General features: G+C 43.8%; 1 protein-coding gene across 2 annotated transcripts in view; it reads left to right on the top strand.

Annotated features, from left to right (window-relative positions):
* The window catches only part of LOC126162202 (cysteine-rich secretory protein 2-like), a 236,938-nt gene that overhangs the window by 206,539 nt on the left and 8,486 nt on the right, over positions 1–21,913 (top strand). For both annotated transcript variants that reach the window (XM_049918540.1, XM_049918541.1), the window contains exons 5-6: positions 1,853–1,998; positions 12,661–12,852. In XM_049918540.1, coding sequence (XP_049774497.1) covers positions 1,853–1,998; positions 12,661–12,852 — 338 coding nt within the window. The remainder of the gene's footprint in view (positions 1–1,852; positions 1,999–12,660; positions 12,853–21,913) is intronic.

The following is a 21,913-nucleotide window of genomic DNA, read 5'->3' as shown; positions in this document are numbered from 1 at the left end:
TTCACCAACGCAAGAGGTCTGCGATGTGACGATACCGACTTCTCTCGACGGACCGCGGCATCGTTTGGGTTCGGTTTGCTGTAACGCTGGAGTGGGCCCCCAACCTGACTGATAATGCTCTTTACAGGCACAACACCTGAAAGATACAAATTTCGCACTTCCAGCAAAAGCTGCATTTTATTTTATTTTATTTTCCTGTCCCAAATATAGCGGGTACCTTTCTAAGAGTCATGGTGCAATTCCTCCAGTATTTCAGTAAGTGTTTACACATTCGTTTCTGCAATGTTTAACTGCAGTCCATTCAAACAAATACCTCTCATCGCGTCTTTCACACGACGCCCATTGTCGACGGGAAGTGGCGGTTAGTTTCCCATTACGAATAAAGTTATTTTTGGAAGCAGAATTTTACGTGCTCAATCCTTAGAGTGGGCCCAAATTAACCTAGTGCGATATTCGTTCTACTGTGTTTATCATCAGGGACAGGAACTACGACTCTCATGCCACGCTGCCCCTGTTCTCTGCTACCGCCATCCAACAGCGCTGCTTAGTCGCTGCTGGAGTACTATTTATTCTTCACGTTGAGCTGCCCCTGTTCGTACACATCGATAAAATGAATAGCGCACTGGAGTTCGTTGTGACCGTTCTATCGTATGAGCTCGCAAAATTCCGTTTTAAAAATTATTTTCTTTGTACTGCGAAACAAATTGACACTTCCATTGACAGTCGGCTTCGCATGAAACGTGTGATGAGCAGTAATTGTTTGGGTGGACAGCAGTTGTAAATTGTAAATAGCTGACGAAGCATTAGAGAAAATTTGCTTGACTACTTTTAGGAGAGACATCAAATATGCAGGGTGTTGGCGGTATAAGTGCAGATATTTCTGTTGATGACTGAGGACAGTGTACTGAATAACGTTACATCAGTATTTACTTCATTTGCAGACTAATAATTATAGCTACTACGAGTAGTGTGTTTTTAGGTCGGTTAGTATCGCCAATTACACCTGGCACAAGGAAGCTCTTAATGTTTATTTACCTTTGGCCTGCAGGGCAGAATCTGGAATGTGGACACATGGAGACAAAACAAGATAAATGGTTCAAATGGCTCTGAGCACTATGGGACTTAACATCTGAGGTCATCAGTCCCCTATAACTTAGAACTACTTAAACCTAACTAACCTACAGCCATGCCCGAGGCAGGATTCGAACCTGCGACCGTAACAGTCGCACGGTTCCGGACTGAAGCGCCTAGAGCTGCTCGGCCACCGCGGCCGGCAAAACAAGATAGTCCTTGCTGATGCATGTAGTCCGCTTCGTGCCTCAGTTACGACTGTGCAGAAGATTTAAATAGTAAACTGTGTGACGTGTTTGAGGAAAGACTGTCAGACGCAGAAAAAAGAAAAAGAAAAAACTCAACTGGTACGCTGAAGTGGTTACATATTAAGGTATCAATTATCACTATATTGTGTTAGACGGTTAGGTACAGATATACTGTGATACTGGTACCTTAAGATGTTCCACTTCTGAGTGTTGGTTGTTTTTTTTTCAGCGTCTAACAGTCTCGCCACAAACACGTCACATAATTTAGTACCTGATATTTTCTGCACAGTCATAACTGCACCACGAAGCGGACTGAGAGTGTCAGTACAGACAATCAGTATCCACACTCCATTACTTCTCCTGCTGCCTATGTAAGTGTAATTGGCCGTACTGACCGACCTAATATTTGTACCCTATGTCGTGATCTGTCTCCCCTAGACGTGCGACTCAAAGACTGACTGAGTCTGAGACGTGTCACAGTCATAGTCATCAGTTTGCAATGAGACGTAACCGGACATTTGGGCGCTTTGCAGACGTGGCACAAGGGCGCGGCGAGGGCTGCCCAGCGGTGGGCGGAGCGCTGCCTGATGCTGACCCACGACGACATGCAGGGCCGCTGGGTCAACAACTACGGCTCCTGTGGCCAGAACATCTTCATCTCCACGCAGCAGGTGCCCTGGTAAGGCCGCATCGTGGCGCTGCTTTTCATTCCCGACACTGATCGTGATACGACTCGACAATAAAGTAAAAGCAACTTGCACGCTATAGCACTCATTTTGTTTACTCGTACTTCCGCCATTGAAACCTCATTATCGAGTATAAATTAGTTACCTTTTTCTATTTATTGGAGCCTTGGTTGACGTTATTGCGCTGATTTTGTACTAATCGCTAGAATTTGATGTGACTATTACGTAAACCACCACTTTTCGTAGAACGCTCAGCTGCGAGAAGTCTAGGAAGAGAGACCAATGAAGTGCTGGAAGGTACTGACAAGGACGTGGAGTCATGTAGAATCCAGTGCTGTGACCAGCTGCGCTAGGTTTCTTGGTTGAGAATCCAGGGAGTCAACAGTCCAGTCGAGGTGGTCCAACACATTCTCGACTCGGTTGAAATCGCAGGAGTTTGGTGGCCAGAGGACTGTGGAAATCTCACCCTGATGCTCTTCGAACGACGCACGCACGCTGCAAACTGTGTGACACATTGCGTTGTCTCGCAGGTAGATGCCATGCTGTAGAGGAAAAACTAACTGAATGTAGGGGTGGACCTGGCCCCCAAAGGCAGATACATACATGTTTCGATCCATTGTGCCTTGTCGAATGATTAGATCACCCAGGAAAAAATTCACCAGATCAAAAATATGCCCTTCTCCGACCTAGACCCATCCGGCGATTGCTTTCTGTTCGACGGAGCATGAAACGTGATTCATATGAATAGACCAGCTGAGTGGACCACCAGTTGCAGTATTGGGGCGCAAAATCCAACCTCCTTCGTCGGTGAACAGTAGTAATCCGTGGTGCATGAAACAGGCGCCTGCTGTGGCATCCCATACACAGCAACGTACTCTGAACTGTCGCTGAGAAAATACTTTTAGCAGTCCTTCAGCCCTTTGGTTCATCTGGGCGGTCAGATGCTCTACAGTTGTACGTGTGTTTGCCCGTACATATCTCGATAGCCAACGTTCACTCTTGTCACGTACGGGCCGGCGCCGGTATGGGTAGCGCCATTTTACCAAGCACAGTATACACCCCAAAAAAAAGTGCCCTCTCCTCGAAGGAATCATCCGAATGGAATGGAAATCGGTAGATGTGAGGTACATGTAAAGACAAACAAATGATTAAACTTTCAGAAAGATTGCATGCTTTATTCAAGAGAAAGAGCTTCACAAATTGATCAAGTTTATAACGTGTTTGTTCACCTCTGGCCCTTACGCAAGCAGTTACTCGACTTGGCATTCACTGACAGAGCTGTTGGATGCTCTCCTGAAGGATATCGCGCCCATTGCTGTCCAACTGACGGGTTAGATCGTCAAACCCCCGAGCTTTCTCTCTACCCATAATACTACAAACGTTCTCAACTGAGGAGGGATCCAGCGACCTTGCTGGCCAAGATAGGGTGTGAAAAATTCGAAGACAAGCAGTAGAACCTCTCGCCGTGTGCAGCCAGGCATTATCTTGCTGAAATATAAGCCATAAATACCAATAAAACGAGGCATAGAATATCGTCGACGTGCCGCTGTTCTGTAAGGGTGCCGAAGATAACAACCAAAGGAGTCCTTCTATGAAAAGAGGCTGTCAGACCATATGGCGGGTGAAAGTCAGGCTGGTCTCCCAGTGCTGTCCGTGGCGTCTCGAGACTCGTCTTTGGTCTGGAATCTCATTGACTGGAGTAGAACTGTCTTCAGTGACAGTGGCCAGCGAAGATGGGCCTGAAGAAATCCCAGACAGCGGTAGGATACCAGCATGAGTGTCGCCCGGCATATGGCCAGTCAGTCAGGCGTGAAGATCTGCGGTGTCATTCCTTTTCATACCAGGACTCCCTGGTTGTCATCCGCGACACCTTTACAGCACAGCCCTTTGTATGAAGCCATGCTGGGCTTACATTCCTGCAAGATACTGCCAGCTCGCGCAGGGCGAGGGTTTCTGCTGCTTGTCTTCGTGTTTGCCAAACCCTACCTTGGCTAGAGAAGTCAAAGGATCTCTTTCCCATTGGAGCATTATGGGCAGAGCCCTCCAAGTATCTCGTTTTTTTAAGATCTAACACACCAACTGGACAAAAGGATATCCAACAATTTTATCAATCAACGTCGAGATGAATAACTGTTTTCATAAGGGCCAGAGGTGGAACAACGCGTGAGTGTCTTCCTCAGTTTGTGAAGCTCTTACTCTTGAATAAATCACACACCTTTTCTGAAACTGTAATCATTTGTTGTCTGCACGTATACATCACATCTACCGATTTCCGTTCCATTCGAATAATTCTTTCATCGTGCATCGTTTTCTTTGTCTTATATTGTATTTTAATCACGGCGGCACGCGAACAGTTTACAAACAGCCGTTTCGGAAATGCTTCCACCCTTGGCCCGAAAGACAGTGATCGTGCTTTTTGGACGTCAGATAAGTCAGTCCGTTTCTGCATTACGGCAACGGCTGCACTGTTATCCGCGTGCCCCCGACACACTTTATATACCCTCCACTATTGGCGGTGCCACATGCCGTCTGTGAGAGGTTATTGCACGTTGCAGTCGAACATAGGCGGTAGTTATACTAACGTGACGGGACTGTGTAATAACTTTAATTTAACATGAAATATAACTTGTACAGAGACTGTAATAAAATTACCGACGACTGTTCTCTTTAGACATCTTTGATAAGATATTTGAGGCAGCTTACCGATTGGACCCATCAAATTTACATTTCAGTAACTTGTTGTCTCTAATGAGAACAAAAGTGACTCTTTTTGGATGGTACTTGGCGTCGAGTGAAAAAATCCACTGGCCAAGAGCGTACCCATAATCTCAACTAGACGAGATAGGAGCTCATCTTAATTTTGTGGAAGGAGAGAGGTGTAGGGAATGGACCACAATTTCTAAAAAAATAAAAGTAAAACTACTGAACTAATGAAACGTCCTGACAGATTAAAACTGTGTGCCGGACCGAGACTCGAACTCGGGACCTTTGCCTTTCGCCGGAAAGTGCTCTACCAATTAAGCTACCCAAGCACGACTCATGACCCGTCCTCACAGCTTCAGTTCTGCCAGTACCTCGTCTCCTACCTTCCAGACTTCACAAAAGCTCTTCTGCGAACCTTGCAGAACTAGCACTCTGGAAACATCCTGTAGGCTGTGGCTAAGCCATGTCTCCCCATGTCCTTTCTTCCACGAGTGCTAGTTCTGCAAGGTTCGCAGAAGAGCTTCTGTGAAGTTTCCGGTAGGAGACGAGGTACTGGCAGAATTTAAACTGTGATGACGGGTACTGAGTCGTGCTTGGTAGCTCAGTTGGTAGAGCACTTGCCCGCGAAAGGCAAAGGTCCCGAGTTCAAGTCGGTCCGGCACACAGTTTTAAGCTATTAGGAAGTTTCATATCAGCGCACACTACGCTGCAGAGTGAAAATCTCATTCTCATACTGAAGTAATATTAATGACTAACGCATACCACCATGTTAGTTATACCTATTATTTATTAAAGGAGTCTATAGTTTGTATGAGAATTGCACGCACTGCTGTGCTGTCGATCAGGCAATGTTCAGTTAAAATATGAATACTTATCACATATACATCTTTTTCGTTTTCGACACTGGCAGGTAACACCACAAAAAGTATTGCAAACTCAAGATACAACCATACTGGAAACATTTAGACACCATTGTCACCTGGTATTTTCAGCTTCAAGGAGAACAGCGACGAACGGAATGGCTCTTCGTACACTTGCTGCTTGTCGGTATACATTAGATATTTTCATTTCCTTCAGACTGACACTGAATGTATACGTTTCTGTCACGGAGCAATGACGGAAGTTTGATTTGCGGAGATATTCTTTCTTTTGTAAACGAACGGAGGGACGAGGAACGGACAGCTGCCCTTCTTTAACCCTCACTGGATAGGATCTTGCTACCAGCAGCGTTCATTTCGCCTGCACATCAGAGAAAAACCAAAGAAAGGGTTTATAGAAATTTCCAAGTTAACTAACAGGACACATACACTGTCTACACCATTATGTGGAAGCTATACTTTACAGCTATCGCATATTTCCTGAAACGCTTCCTACCCCTTTTTCAGGTTTACTAGTTCGTATTTGACGGAGACGAGGAAATCTCTATTATATTGAGTGAATTCAGAGAGATTTACTTTATTGACCGAAGTCTTGCACAACAGAAGTTGATGATGATGATGATGATTGGTTTGCGAGGCGCTCAACTGCGCGGTCATTAGCACACGTAGAAAGTCCCAACGTTTACACAGCCAAATTTTTTACGCATTCCAATCTAGCCACTGTCACGAATGATGATGATGAAAATCATGAGGACAACACAAACAGCCAATCTCCGGGCAGAGAAAATCCCCAACCCGACTGGGAATTGAACCTGGGACCCCGTGATGCAGAGGCAACAACAGAAGTTGCTATACACTACCATGGTTTCGGTGTCTTAGCCCCATCGTGAGTTGTATCTAAAATCCGTAGTAAAACAACAGTTGTACCATACTCCATTACGCAATTAACAAATTTAAAAAAAAATGGAAGATTGATGTTTAGCGGTTGGTAAGTGTCGGACTCGAATGTAGGTGTTTTCGTGTGGTTCGTCACGTTAGATTATAAGCTGATTTGCGCTTTCTGCAGCGCAGGGGCCGTTATTTAGTTCAACTTCAGTTTAGCGCGTGACTTCCACCTAATGTCCTATGATGACTTTATTATTATAAACTTTATGCATTCCCTGTGGCAATTTTGGGACAAGAGGAATTTTTCCAGGCCGCGATTGAAAGTTAGAGCTCTTCCGCCGCCACAGTTTGGGATGTTATTTGACGATCCACCTACGATGGATGTTTGCCTATTAGTTGTTAAGGTATGGGCATAGTCCTAATATTGCTAGGTAGGCTACTGTTCAATCATTTTATCTTTTGTCAGTTTCTAAATGTCAATCGTTATTTTTCTAAAAAAATTCTTATTTGCTTGATGGAGTAGGCTATAAGTGTTGTTTTACTTCAGATTTTAGATATATTTCAAATGTTCAAATGTGTGTGAAATCTTATAGGACTTAACTGCTAAGGTCATCAGTCCCTAAGCTTACACACTACTTAACCTAAATTATCCTAAGGACAAACACACACACCCATGCCCAAGGGAGGACTCGAACCTCCGCCGGGACTAGCCGCACAGTCCGTGACTGCAGCGCCTGAGACCGCTCGGTTAGATATATTTCAAGGTGAGGCTAAGACCCCGAAACAATGGTACTGTATAGCGACTTCTGTCGTGCAACAATTCGATCAGTAAAGTATTCTAGGATGTACTTGTATTCTGGGATGTATTACTATTGTGGATGCACGGGTTTTGAACAGCCGTCTATCGTTCCCGGCCGTTCTCCCATGCATTTTCTAATTAAGTTGGTCCTTACCAAAAGCAACGTCAACGTGGTTCGTCCAAAAAATACATTTATCCAACTGATACGTAATAGAAATCAGTGTACAGGGTGATGTATACGTAATCATGGCGAATAAAAGATGGTATATTTTTGGGAACTGAGTACGGCTCCTATGATGTAGTTGTGCTTAAAAACACTTTGATACTAATTTTCCTCTAGTAGAAAACATAGTGCTGTTGCCGTCTGATAACTTCCTGTTTCCAGTACTGAAGCTGGACTATTGTCAAGACATACATCATTTACTGAATCAGAGCGAGACGGCGTTGGTCGTTCTGAGAATGGCGCAGAGGCGCCAGTGGTATTGTAAGGAATGCGTTTTTGATGAGCTCAAATTGAGGTTTGGCATCTGGAGTGGTGAAGTCAGCGCCTGTTCGGGAAACATGTCCAGTGTCGCCCATAGCGACGTTAACTGGGAGCGCCGGGGATTTATAGCTACGCGGCTGTCACGAAGCCAGCGGTGTGCACGTGTCTCAGAGAACGGGAAACAGTCGTTTTGTGCAGTTGTTAGCTGTGGAGGTCAATAGACTGTTTAAATAGGTTTCCATTATTCCTCTACACGTCTGAAAGGTACTTGCCTAGGCAGCTGTTCTTAAGAAAACGTTTCTTTACTTGTACTCGCTTCGTCAGTAAACATCGTAAGGTGCTTAACGTACCCCGTAGGATGACAGGCTGTAATCGAAAACTACTTAAGGCAGAATATGCGAGGACCAAATTCCTCTAATCCGTCCTCTCCTTGAGATAACAAACGAAGCTTGGGGCTAAAAACGAAGAAAAATAGTGAGGTCGTATGGTATTGTTTACTGGGAGACTCTCGGACAGGTTCAGCTATCGAAGTGCGAATATTATGGTTGTCTGTACACATTACCAACTTTTCTTCACTTGGTGTCTGTGTTGTACCATCATTGCGAAATATTTGTTACTGCCTGAAGGCACGGGTACAATTTGTACAAAAAAAATCGATTCATTGCATTATATGTTATTAGAACAGGTTTGTTATGTAAGTATCTGTGATAGTAATCACTTCTAGGATATGAACAGGCTCTTTCGTGAGTGGTATCATCGCACTAGCCTACGTTAGCGTTCATTTAAAGGAATAAACGCAACAAACTGAGCTCAGTCGAATCATAACGGATTTCCTGAAGAATAAAATCATGATTACAGACATCCATAGTGGAGTACACGTGTTTCCTGTTTAAAATATCTTAGGATAGAAAATGTACGCCGAAATTAGTGACCAGGAGACAATAAAAACTATTTGGTATCAGGTGACAATAAATAATTTGGAGTAGAAGATGTGAACGCAATCTCTGGAGATACGATACGTCAATATTTGGAAATGAAATGAATAAAATATGCTCAATGGAAACAAGAAGCAGATGAAGATAAATGGCCCTTATAAATGAAACACAGAAAGACTTCCAGAGCTGTTGAATAGAATTCACTAGTTACATAACATCTATCACAAGTTGCGGATGAACAAAACAAAAGCAGTAAAATAATACTTAAGGAGCAAATAAAAACAAATGACAAGAGCATATGAAGGAACTCTGCTATCTACAAACTGAGTGATGTAGCACAGTAATCGAGGCTCTGGACTCGCCTTTCTTAAGGGGGAAGTTCAAATACCCGCCTGACGAACCACATTTAGATCTCTTGAGCCGATTAATGCGAATGGTGGGGTGAATCCCTTGAAAAGGCACTATGGACTTGATTCCTTATCACTAAGCAATCATCGACAGAACATTAACTCCTAACCTTTCCATGTTAGTAACACATGAATACTACAACTTGAATAAGACTTCGACTGAATGAGGATTGTTGGAAATTCGAAACTGGAACAGGAATCAAGCAAACTGGTTTCATGCAACCAAAATTACTCTCAGTAGCCGTAGAAGAAGTTTACACACCCTCATACTGCAAAACCTAAGGAACCGAATATTTCACTGGGACATATCTGGTCCATCTTCGTTTTCCTGGTGACACTGCAATGTTTATCTATAATGCAGATGAACAATTAAAAACAGAACTTAACAGAGCAAGTTTTGAAACTTCTTGAAAATCAGTTATGATAATTAAAATAAAGAATTCTGAACACATCGAAAAGAAAGTTGTACATAATAACAATGAAATGAGATAAACCATTGACGAGCTATTTTTTATTTTTGTTACTTGAAGAAAATGTCTGCAGGGACATTAAAGAAATAGAATGATGAAACTGACGTACACTGCTTTTTGTAAATTAAACACAATTGTAAAAATTGAGGTTTAGATGTATCTAAAAGAAAAGTTTTCAGTGACATTTATTTCAGTGAGACAGGAACGATTGATGTGAAGGCCATTCGAAAACAGGGCTGCTCAGTGGAGAGTCTATGTTAGGAATTATTTGAGAGATAGAAAATGAAATTAATGGATCAGGGAAAAAGCTTAGAGTGGGATATATAAATGTGAACATATTGAATAAATATGAAAAGTAGGTGGAAGGGACATAAAGTCTGGCGTAATGATGATCTAAGAATAAATCGAGCTCTTTGTTGTATCTCCGAACTACACCTCACCCTCTTGCCCTCACCCTCTTGGATAGCAGATTGCCAACATTACTGATCACAGCTTTCCAACATATCTTTACTCTCCTATTAGTATTCCCTGGTACTTTAGGATTTACATTCTACAACAATGATAGGAATATAAGATGGGTTACCGTAAAAAAATTACTTATCGATGCTACATGCAAATGACGCTAAAGAACAGTGCCTGCACATGTTGCTAACAGGCGGCACGCGCTTGCTGATTTACGGACGTGCGGGCCTAATACAGACCGATTCATTGTATCAGGTTCCTTATGTCAGAACTCTTTACGAGAACGCATCAGACATGTCTACAACAAAGATGTACACACAAAATCACGACGTTGTGCAGTGAACAATATCACACAGACTAGGATTTCTGCCATAGGGAGACACAGTGATGGTCTCGAACACCTTTTAGAGTTTGACTCAATCTATTGCCATGTCGCCGGCCTGTCTGCCAGTCTATCCAAATCAGTGGTTCCCAACAGGTGGTCCGCAGATCCCCAGGCGTCCGCGAGCTATGCCAGAGGGGTCCGCAAGATGCTATTAGAATAAAAAATATATTAAATATATTTCGTATGACAACAGATTTTTTGTTCTGACGGCTTCCTGCATGAGCAGAGCTTTAGCGAACGCTAACTTCTGCGTCTAGCGTCTTGCTGGAGCCAACTGACACTAGCACACTCTAGCGCAAAACTAGAATTAGATAGAGGCAAATAGTTCTGCTGATGCCGTTAGACTGCGCGCGCTGCCTCTTTGCAGCTGACAACTGACAGTCATCTCATTAAGAACTGAAAATTAAAACTAACTGTATACTGATGGGGCACTCTGTTGTAACTGTATTTTTTCAAATAAATAATACCTTCTATGAAACTAGTTTTTTTCTTATTTTTCACACATGTCTACTCAATGCAATCTCAAGTGTAGTACACTTGAAAGACCAATACACTCAGTTTTCATTTTTCCTTTCATTTTCAGTTCATACTAAATTTTTACTTTTTTAACGAGTTTGTTATACTAAACACCCAGATTTGAAGAAAACGATTTTGAGCAATAATCACAAATTTAACAATAACAATGATGGCTAAATTGAAAAAGCTTTAAGCTCAATATTTAATCAATAAAGAATATGTCATTGTTTTTTTCTAAGTACCAAAAACAGAAAAAGTATATATTTTTCACACATGTCTACTCAATGCAATCTCAAGTGTAGTACACTTGAAAGACCAATACACTCAGTTTTCATTTTTCCTTTCATTTTCAGTTCATACTAAATTTTTACTTTTTTAACGAGTTTGTCATACTAAACACCCAGATTTGAAGAAAACGATTTTGAGTAATAATCACAAATTTAACAATAACAATGATGGCTAAATTGAAAAAGCTTTAAGCTCAATATTTTTTCAATAAAAAATATGTCAGTGTTTTTTCTAAGTACCAAAAACAGAAAAAGTATAAAAAGACTCTTAATTTGGCGTTTTTAGGTACTTGATACTGTGATATGACAAGGTACCATTCTTGCTCGATGAGGGGGTCTTCGAGAAAATTTTGTTGGGAACCCCTGGTCCAAATGAACCCTTTTTCTGGAACAAGTAGACATATCAAGAAATGTGACGTTAGTATACTATGGACTATGGTCACTTGGCAGTGCAAAAATTTTAAAGTTCTAGGTGATTTCAGTCGAGAGATACGACCATTTATGTCACACATTTTGATACTCAAAAACTCACTTATCAAAACCTGTAGGATATTTCTCGTTGACCTAATAATGAAATTTCGTATGAAGCAAGGTTTCACAGTACAAGTAAAGAAAAAAATCCTAAAATTGTTCATTTGTAATTACATGACACGGAAAAATATTTTTTGACAGTCTGTCCGTTTGCCGACCTGTCTGTTATTACCCCTTTTTCTCTTTAACACTTTGGCGTATCAAATTTAAATTGATGTCAGATACCAAAGTGTATGGTCTTGAAGCCGCTGGTGTATCAAATTGAAATTTTTGTCACACACTAAGGTCTGTAGTTCTTTGTCGGTGCAAAAATTTTAAGCATTTAAGTCAACGCCATCAAAACATTCGGCCATTTACGTCACATATTTTGAAACTCGCAAACCCATGCCTCAAAAACTAAAGGGTAATTTTTAATACGTAGAAGCGTAAATTTGGCAAGAAGAGTGGTTTCACAGTACAAGGAAAGTGAAAGAATCTGAAAATTGTTACATCGTGATTATATCACGTAAGAAATATCTTTTCGCCGTTAGAGCGTTCACTGCATTCATCAACCGTCTTAAGCATAACAGACGAACATACAGCATGAAAACATAAACTGTAGTCATTTTTCAGTAAGTAAATAAAAATGTTTTATTAAATCTTCTATAACTACGTTATCCCCTGCTCGCTTCTATTTGTATGTCCGGGCTGGTCTGTAGTAAACTACTTAGAGATTCTGGTATGGTCTTGGATTGTAATATGGTTTTGATACGGTCTTGGAATTCCTGGCAATATCCACATCTAAATCACACAAAATCGAGAATAATCTCCCACAAACTTTAGTTGTAGTTGTTAACGAGCCCCTTATTTCCTGCTTTTTGTGGGACGTTGCCAGTGTCGGAGTGAGAACGGTCTTGGCTCCCGCCTGCTGCAGGTACTTCGCCATCAAGATGTGGTTCGCGGAGCGCGACAACTTCACGTACGGGTCTCGGCGCAACGACCTGCACGCGGTGGGCCACTACACGCAGATGGTGTGGGCGTCCACGCACAAGGTGGGCTGCGGCTTCACGCGCTGCGGCTCGCGCGGCCGCACCTACTACTCCTACATCTGCAACTACTGCCCCATGTGAGTGCCGCCCGCGTCACTGTATCCTCATCGTATTTCTAACTGCTGTACAAGCACTGTTACTGTCTACACTACTACTGAGAGCAGGTTTTCATCAGCAAAATGATTTTGTTTTATACTTCTAAAACACCGCAAGTGCTTCGAAGATACACACATACACCCTACATATAGAGGCTCTTTAAAGTAAGATGTGTTTGTCCGTAATTTATAAAATAATAAGTAAAAATAGTATTTATATAGTAGGGTTGGAATAAGAAACGGAGTTACAAACATAGTTTATTTAGTTATATTCCAGAGAGTTAGTGAAAAGGATTATATATGTTTAAATGTAACATTGTTTCTTTGTCATATAACTTTTGTATTTATACCAATCGTGTACAGTTCAAATTAAATGAAAGTTCTATAAGTTTTATTATTTTGGGTTCAAATGGCTCTAAGCACTATGGGACTTAACATCTGAGGTCATCAGTCCCCTAGACTTAGAACTGATTAAACCTAACTAACCTAAGAACATCACACACAACCATGCCCGAGGCAGGATTCGAACCTGCGACCGTAGCAGCAGCGCGGTTCCGGACTGAAGAGCCTAGAACCGCTCTGCCACAGTGACCGGCTATTATTTTGGGAGTTGTAGAGAAAAACACTTCATCTACTACACCCTATATGCACACAAAGGGTGCTGTAATATCTCGCCCTCTGTTTTACTCGGTGCTATCAGTCACAATTTTAGTTAAAAGCAACCGGAAATTATTTAGTTAGGAAGGGAGTGGGAAGGAACTCACTTAGTACCCAATCCACGTGCCTGGTACCCACCAGAGGTCACGGTCTGACATAAATATAGCTTAGTTATCATCCATTTCATTTCAAATGGGCCGCGCGGGGTAGCTGCGCTGTCAAAGGCGCCTAGCCACTGTTCGGGCGACTCCTCCCGTCGGAGGTTCGAGCCCACCTAGGGTATAGATGTGTGTGTTGTTCATATCGTAAGATATTTTAAATTAGGTTAAGTAGTGTGTAAGCCTAGGGACCGATGACCTTAGCAGCTTGGTCCCATAGGAACTTACTAACAACTCAGCAATTCAGATGAACAAAGTAGATAAAAATAGTCACTATTTATTGTAGAAACATTTCAACTCTGCCAATTCCAGTTCGTACTCCAACTCGTCACTATCGTTAGAATAATATTTTCACTGTTGTTGGTGTTAGTCTTTAATATTCCCACGAAAATTTATATTAAACATTGTAGCGACCTCTAGGGTACTACTGTTACTCATTTTCCACAGGCGACTGTAAAGTCCAAACACTTAAGCTACTTTAAGCCCCGAAGCTACTGCCATAACAATTCACTATTTTCATGTTTTCCTCTGGGTTCCGGTTGATATTCTTTCTTCAGTCAATTTCCCTGTTTGTCTATCGTCTATGTTAATTCCACATTTTATATTCATTAATATTCCATCTAACGTCATTCTCCAAAACTCTGCCTGCTTCTGCTAGTCTCCAGAGATCCACCGATAACATGAAAGCGCACGCATGATCGATTCCACAACTTCGTAATGTCAGCAGCACACCCCATGTCCAAAGTATGTCCGTTTGCCAAGACCTTGGCCCCATTAGGCAGGCTACGCTTACAGTGCTGCAGTTTGTTAACTGAATGACCAAAAATCACGAGATGGGTTGTCCCACCTGAAGAAATGCCGTACATAAGGCCCGAATGTTGCAGCTATACATTATCTGATCCAAAATGTGGTGCCTTATCTACTTACACAAATGACTTCACTTTTGTCTTTATCGGTATTGTGCCGTTTGTACATACAAATGGTTGAGTACATTTTCATTCCTCTTTTCCACTCCTTGTTAGTAATGGAACTGTACCACTCAACAAGTGCACAGGATTTTGTGCTATGGTTTAGCAAATGGAAATAGCCTGCGAGCCACTGCACCCTAATCTGAAAAGTTCCACAAAGTACCAAATGATAAGTTAATTGGTCAGCTTTTCCAGCGACTTTGGGGTACAGATTTTGTAGTGCTCCATAAGGTAAACAGCTCACGACCTCCCTCAGTTCGCACGCCTGAGACGGGGGCATGTGTGCTAAATTTAGTAGACGCAAATGCTGTAACCACTGCGCTGCGATTAGCAGCAAGGGAAGGCTTGAGTCATCCTCATGTCTCGGCGCCATTCCATGAACTACACTCCTGGAAATGGAAAAAAGAACACATTGACACCGGTGTGTCAGACCCACCATACTTGCTCCGGACACTGCGAGAGGGCTGTACAAGCAATGATCACACGCACGGCACAGCGGACACACCAGGAACCGCGGTGTTGGCCGACGAATGGCGCTAGCTGCGCAGCATTTGTGCACCGCCGCCGTCAGTGTTAGCCAGTTTGCCGTGGCATACGGAGCTCCATCGCAGTCTTTAACACTGGTAGCATGCCGCGACAGCGTGGACGTGAACCGTATGTGCAGTTGACGGACTTTGAGCGAGGGCGTATAGTGGGCATGCGGGAGGCCGGGTGGACGTACCGCCGAATTGCTCCACACGTGGGGCGTGAGGTCTCCACAGTACATCGATGTTGTCGCCAGTGGTCGGCGGAAGGTGCACGTGCCCGTCGACCTGGGACCGGACCGCAGCGACGCACGGATGCACGCCAAGACCGTAGGATCCTACGCAGTGCCGTAGGGGACCGCACCGCCACTTCCCAGCAAATTAGGGACACTGTTGCTCCTGGGGTATCGGCGAGGACCATTCGCAACCGTCTCCATGAAGCTGGGCTACGGTCCCGCACACCGTTAGGCCGTCTTCCGCTCACGCCCCAACATCGTGCAGCCCGCCTCCAGTGGTGTCGCGACAGGCGTGAATGGAGGGACGAATGGAGACGTGTCGTCTTCAGCGATGCGAGTCGCTTCTGCCTTGGTGCCAATGATGGTCGTATGCGTGTTTGGCGCCGTGCAGGTGAGCGTCACAATCAGGACTGCATACGACCGAGGCACACAGGGCCAACACCCGGCATCATGGTGTGGGGAGGGATCTCCTACACTGGCCGCACACCACTGGTGATCGTCGAGGGGACACTGAATAGTGCACGGTACATCCAAACCGTCATCGAACCCATCGTTCTACCATTCCTAGACCGGCAAGGGAACTTGCTGTTCCAACAGGACAATGCACGTCCACATGTATCCCGTGCCACCCAACGTGCTCTAGAAGGTGTAAGTCAACTACCCTGGCCAGCAAGATCTCCGGATCTGTCCCCCATTGAGCATGTTTGGGACTGGATGAAGCGTCGTCTCACGCGGTCTGCACGTCCAGCACGAACGCTGGTCCAACTGAGGCGCCAGGTGGAAATGGCATGGCAAGCCGTTCCACAGGACTACATCCAGCATCTCTACGATCGTCTCCATGGGGGAATAGCAGCCTGCATTGCTGCGAAAGGTGGATATACACTGTACTAGTGCCGACATTGTGCATGCTCTGTTGCCTGTGTCAATGTGCCTGTGGTTCTGTCAGTGTGATCATGTGATGTATCTGACCCCAGGAATGTGTCAATAAAGTTTCCCCTTCCTGGGACAATGAATTCACGGTGTTCTTATTTCAATTTCCAGGAGTGTATTACTACATCCGTATTGCGGTGAGATCGTCCAGTCTCCAAGGTCCCAAGAGCGTCGTAGCTGATTGCAGTTCTGTCAGTGGTCTTTGCAAAAATGTAGTGCAAATTACAAGAAATCGTGTTCTAAATTTTCATAGTCTTTTTATGCTGTCCGATGAAGATCCCCATGCCATTGCCCCGTTTCTGAATCGACATACGTACTACCACGGATATCAAATGGGGCTCATAATCAGACACTGATTATTAATGTATTTCCTATCATGGTGGAGGATGTGAGCGAAGACATGTGTGTTTGATGGTGCATCACTGAAATTTCAGGGCCAGTAGATTGCCTGAGGAGTTCCCAAGCCTGGCATTTTCATTCCACAGGACTCAGTCCCCTAGACTTCTTCTTATTGGTACACTTTAAAGACTTCGCCACTGCACTCAACGATGTTCAGACACTGCAACATAGAATCTTTAATCTATACTAACTCGTACAAAAGCAACCTGGTCAACTTCAGAGTGGGTGATTCCCTAGATGGAAGGGCAGAGGATTGCTTTGTCATCGACGGACGCCACGCTGGCCGTCTTTCACAAACAAATGCTTTGAATGGCCATCACGTTAAAAAAAGAAAATGGACTTTCCTAAGGAAAGTGCGCGTTTCCAGACTCACATTTATTGGGCTTATTTTTCTGCTTTTAACACGTACATGATGGAACTAAATAGTACAGGTCTAACATTCACTACAATTTCCTCACACCTACGAATAAATCTATTACATACACATGGGTCCGTATACTATTTGTTTTCATGTTCCAAATCATTTCCTATCAGCTGTGGGAAACAAAGAGAAACAGAACATACCAGAATATCACATGAAACTCTTATTACATGAACTGTTCACAATGGCCGCCGTTTACACCTGTACGCTGGAGGAACCACTCTCGGATGTGCTGGTGTATCTGTGTACTATCGCGTAGAGGGCTTAAAGGTTCATTGTATTGTATACTAAGCCTCGATACACACCGCCTTTCTATGAGGGGCGATCAAAAAGTTTCCGTTGCGCAGCTTGTATGCAACCCAGTGCGACTCCGATGCGGATATATAAGCATCGGCATGCAGGGAAGAGAGAGTGTGTCATCAGTGTCTTTCCGATGTGCGTGCGGTAAATCGGAAACGTGAACTATGGCGACGTTATTAACAAGTCCGTACAAACAGTGCCAACGTGCTGTTATTCTTTCCTTACAACACCGGGCCGGCCGGAGTGGCCGAGCGGTTCTAGGCGCTACAGTCCTCTAACCGCGCTACCGCAACGGTCGCAGGTTCGAATCCTGCCTCGGGCATGGATGTGTGTGATGTCCTTGGGTTAGTTAGGTTTAAGTAGTTCTGAGTTCTAGGGGACTGATGACCTCAGAAATTAAGTCCCATAGTGCTCAGAGCCATTTGAAACATTTGAACAAACACCAGTAAACATCCATCTTAGAATATATACGGGGCAGCCTGACTGTGTAAAACCAGGAAAACTGCGACAAAGGTTGATGTTGCTTCATCATAACGCATGTCGCCATACCGCAAATGTACTAACGCAGAAATTACTTCAGCTCAAGTACAAGACACTCGAACACCCGCCCTGTAGTCCTGATCTCCCGCCAAAGTGATTTTCACGCCTTTTTCCCTTAAAAAAGCTCTTGAAAGGCCGACGAGTCCTGTCGGAGGAGCATGTTCAGTAGGCAATTACGGACTTCTTCAGGGACACGTTGTTTTAGCAAACGGGCGTCTTCATCCTTGGGCTTCGGTGGTATAGTTACCTCAGTGCTAACGCCGATATTTCCTGATTGGAATCTGATCCTGGACTGCACAGTCTTCGAACGAGAAGTTTTTGAGCACCTCTTGTAGTTCCAGTCCAAAAGAAATTATAGTGCCTTTAGGACAAGAAAGCAATGGGACTACAGAATTGGTACATCGCTTCGTATCCTCATATCACGCCCTCCTATTTCAGAGCAGAAACAATGAAACGAGTAGTTCTATCCTAAGAGGGCACTGTGAACATTTCACGCGAGGAAGGGTTTCATGTGACTTTTGTAACAATGCTTGAACACTACTGATACTAATGTAGAGCTGCTGCAGCTGTAGCTGTTCTATCACAATGGCTATCTTTTGAAATGTTTGAGAATTGAAAAGGACCATTTAATAGTTTTCACTCTTGCAATTGGAACGTGTTTTTTCTTGTAGTTGGTGTTACTTTTTCATTCAACCTACTGGTTTGATGTTAGATGTATGGACTGAACATTTGGAGTGAGACTGGATACCTGTATAATACTCCTTCTAATGTGATCACTTCGTTCTTGATCCTCCATTTCTATTTTATCCTGTTGGTTGATGAACGTATTTAGTAGTACCCGTTCTGTCTAAAACTTACTCCTAATTTTCTCGCAACTTCGAACATCTTGCGCCATTTTACATTGTCAAGCGCATTTTATAGGTCGACAAATCCTATGAACTACCAGTCGCAACGTGAGTGCATTAAGGATGGTATATTTATTTTAAATAACGAAAAAATAGTTCTGAACTGCTGCGAATACAATCCAGATCCCTTGTGTGGCTATCAATCGCGATGACGATTCCTGACGATCATACTTTTGTCACGAACATATCCTGTTTCGTCAATCAGTAATTGACTTCTCGCTTGAAATTTACAGAAATAAAAAAATTTGCACTTTACAAAATGAAGAAAAGAAGTATCACATGAGGACAATATTAATAAGTGACAACTGAGATTCGCTAGGCGTAATAACTTGTATAAATATGGAATCGATTGAGTATATAGTCTCGGTCGTAGGTAAAGCAACTAGGAAACATTGGTTCGTTGGTAGGATACTTGAAAAATGCAATCAATCTACAAAGGAGACTGCTTATCAAGCAGTTTTGTGCCCCTGCTTAGAGTATTGCTGCCGTATGTGGGGTCCATGCCAAGTAGCACTAACAGAGGATATTGAAGATATTCGAAGAGAGGCTCTCTAAACGGTCACAGATTTGTAACTTCCTGGCAGATTAAAGCTGTGTGTCGGACCGAGACTCGAACTCAGAACGTTTCTGCAGAAGAGCGTCTGTGAGGTTTGGAAGGTAGGAGACTAGTTACTGGCAGAACTGAAGCTGTGAGGACGGGTTGTGAGTCGTGCTTGGGTAGCTCAGTCGTTGGAGCACTTGCCCGCGAAAGGCAAAGGTCCCGAGTTCGAGTCTCGCTCCGGCACACGGTTTTTATCTGCCAGGAAGTTTCATATCAGCGCGCACTCCGCTGCAGAGTGAAAATTTCATTCTGCTCACGGATTTGTTTGACTCTTGAGGGGCCCACACGGAGATTTTGAAAAACCTGCACTAGAACTGCCAATTGTCCTGCGAAAACCAACTTATTAAGTGTCAAAACCAACATTAGCAGAATGTAGAAATATACTTCAGCCGTTTACTTATCTCTTCCGTAGGACCGTGAAGACAAGATGAAACTAATTACAGTGTACACACAGCATTTCAGCAGTCGCGCTTCCAGCGTTCCATACGCCAGGTAGACATCCTAACATGTGGTACAATGCTAAGTACGCTCTACCAAGCACTTCAAAAAGTAGCAAGAGTGTATGTGTAGGTGTAGCTCAGGAATCGAATAAGGAAGTTTTCGCCATTGTTGTACTTACAGTGTCAAATAAGATTAAAGTGACAGAAAATTTTGTGTTTACCTCAAAATGGAATTTTCACACAAAATGTCAACACCTTCCTCGTGTAAAAATTACTCGGGTAAATTGCGTTTTGTTTTAGTTGCGCGCTGCACTCCATTTCCTTTCTACAGCGGTGATGAAGACGGTTGAGACTTCAGTCTCTTCACAGTAGACTCCATCGCTCTTTAGCGGTAAAGTAATTAATTGCGTATCGATGTCGCTGCAGCGTTGTGCAAGAGTTGCAAATAGAAGGAAGGAAAAAACGGCACGCTGCGATGACTGTACTAGAGAGAGGATCAAGGTTTGTTTGCAAAGTTATCAGCGTAGGAGAAGCTGTCATATCGATCCATCACAGAGATGTTTTGCTGTCGTGTCAGAACATAAATAAATCGTTGGTGTTAATGAGTTCTGTGGCGCCAAACCTTCAACAACGGCGCATTAGTGACACACTGCCCTGCATTCGTGAGGTTTTCCATCAATTTAGAACCAACAGCAGTGTTGCAAGTTTCTCGTGCAACAGGGTCGCCAAAACAGCTGTCGGGTGTGATATCAGACTGTTGTATCTTCTTGGCACAATATTACAACAACGTATCCCGTTCTCCCCACCTACCTCTACATCTACATACATACTCTGCAAGACACCATATGGCGCATGCAGGAGTTGGGGGGGGGGGGGGGGGTGAGGAGGAGTGTAATCGCTGCTCGTCACTCCTTTACCTGTTCTGCTAGCAAATGGAGCGAGGGAAAAACGACTGTCTATAGTATACACTACCCAGTCACATAAACATGACCATCCATCAACAGCGCAGATCACTGCAAGCAACGCAGGAAGAGTCAGTCAGGCCCTGGGAGGTTCTGACAGTCTGAAAGTGCTGGCTCCGTTACTGCAGGCAGCTGTGCTAGGTTTCCCAATTGGAAAACCATGGCGCGAACTCCCCGATCGAGGTGGTCCCACAGATTTTCGATTGGGTTTAAATCTATGGAGTTTGGCACCGGAGGAGTATGGTAAACTCATCCTGGTGTTCTTCAAAGCACACACATATACTGTGAGCTGTATTGTCGTGTCCTAACACAGGGTAGGGAAGACAGGGGGTTTGAGATCTGACTGCAATTTCCGAGCAGTGAGGAGCAATACGGAAAGACAAATCCCCAGAGAAGACAGGTAGATGACTTGGATCAGCACCAAATAGTGTCACACGGCACCTACGAGAGACTCGGATTCTGAGACTCGATAGGATGCTTGCAGCAAGAGACTTATGGAATCCAGGGGTCTGATTAACACTATTTGTTAGAGATCAGACTAACTACTACACTGAAGGCTAGAACATTAGAAAAAGCAAAGGAGGCAACTGGTTGCACAACAGAAGTCAGTGTCTGAATCCACTGGGGTGGGTTCTAGCAGAAATAGCGAACACCAACAGCATGTTAAGTGCAAACATAATAGCAGCATCGCAAGTGAGAAAAACAGAAATGTCGGAACTTGCCGAGGTTGGTCACGAGCGACACGGAGTCGGCGGTCCAACGATCTGACTGAGAACTCCTTCTGAATACAAAAACATGTGTTTTTAAAGAATCGTGGCGGCGCACTATTTGTCCCTTCCCATAGTCAACCCACCAATTCACCAGTAGTTAACAAGCTTTGGCCAATCTGGCGAGTCGCTCTGCACCTCCAGGGCGTCTCTGGCCATCCACATTCAGATCCCTCCCCAACTCCCACTCAGTGGGTAGGGATGCTTCTGTCGTTTGCTATAAGAAACTCCAAGT

Source organism: Schistocerca cancellata, chromosome 2 (genome assembly GCF_023864275.1).
Source record: "Schistocerca cancellata isolate TAMUIC-IGC-003103 chromosome 2, iqSchCanc2.1, whole genome shotgun sequence".
In the NCBI taxonomy this organism is placed as follows: Eukaryota; Metazoa; Arthropoda; class Insecta; order Orthoptera; family Acrididae; genus Schistocerca; species Schistocerca cancellata.
The sequence above is the reverse complement of the archived record's forward strand: the minus strand, read 5'-3'. Positions and strand labels throughout refer to the sequence as shown.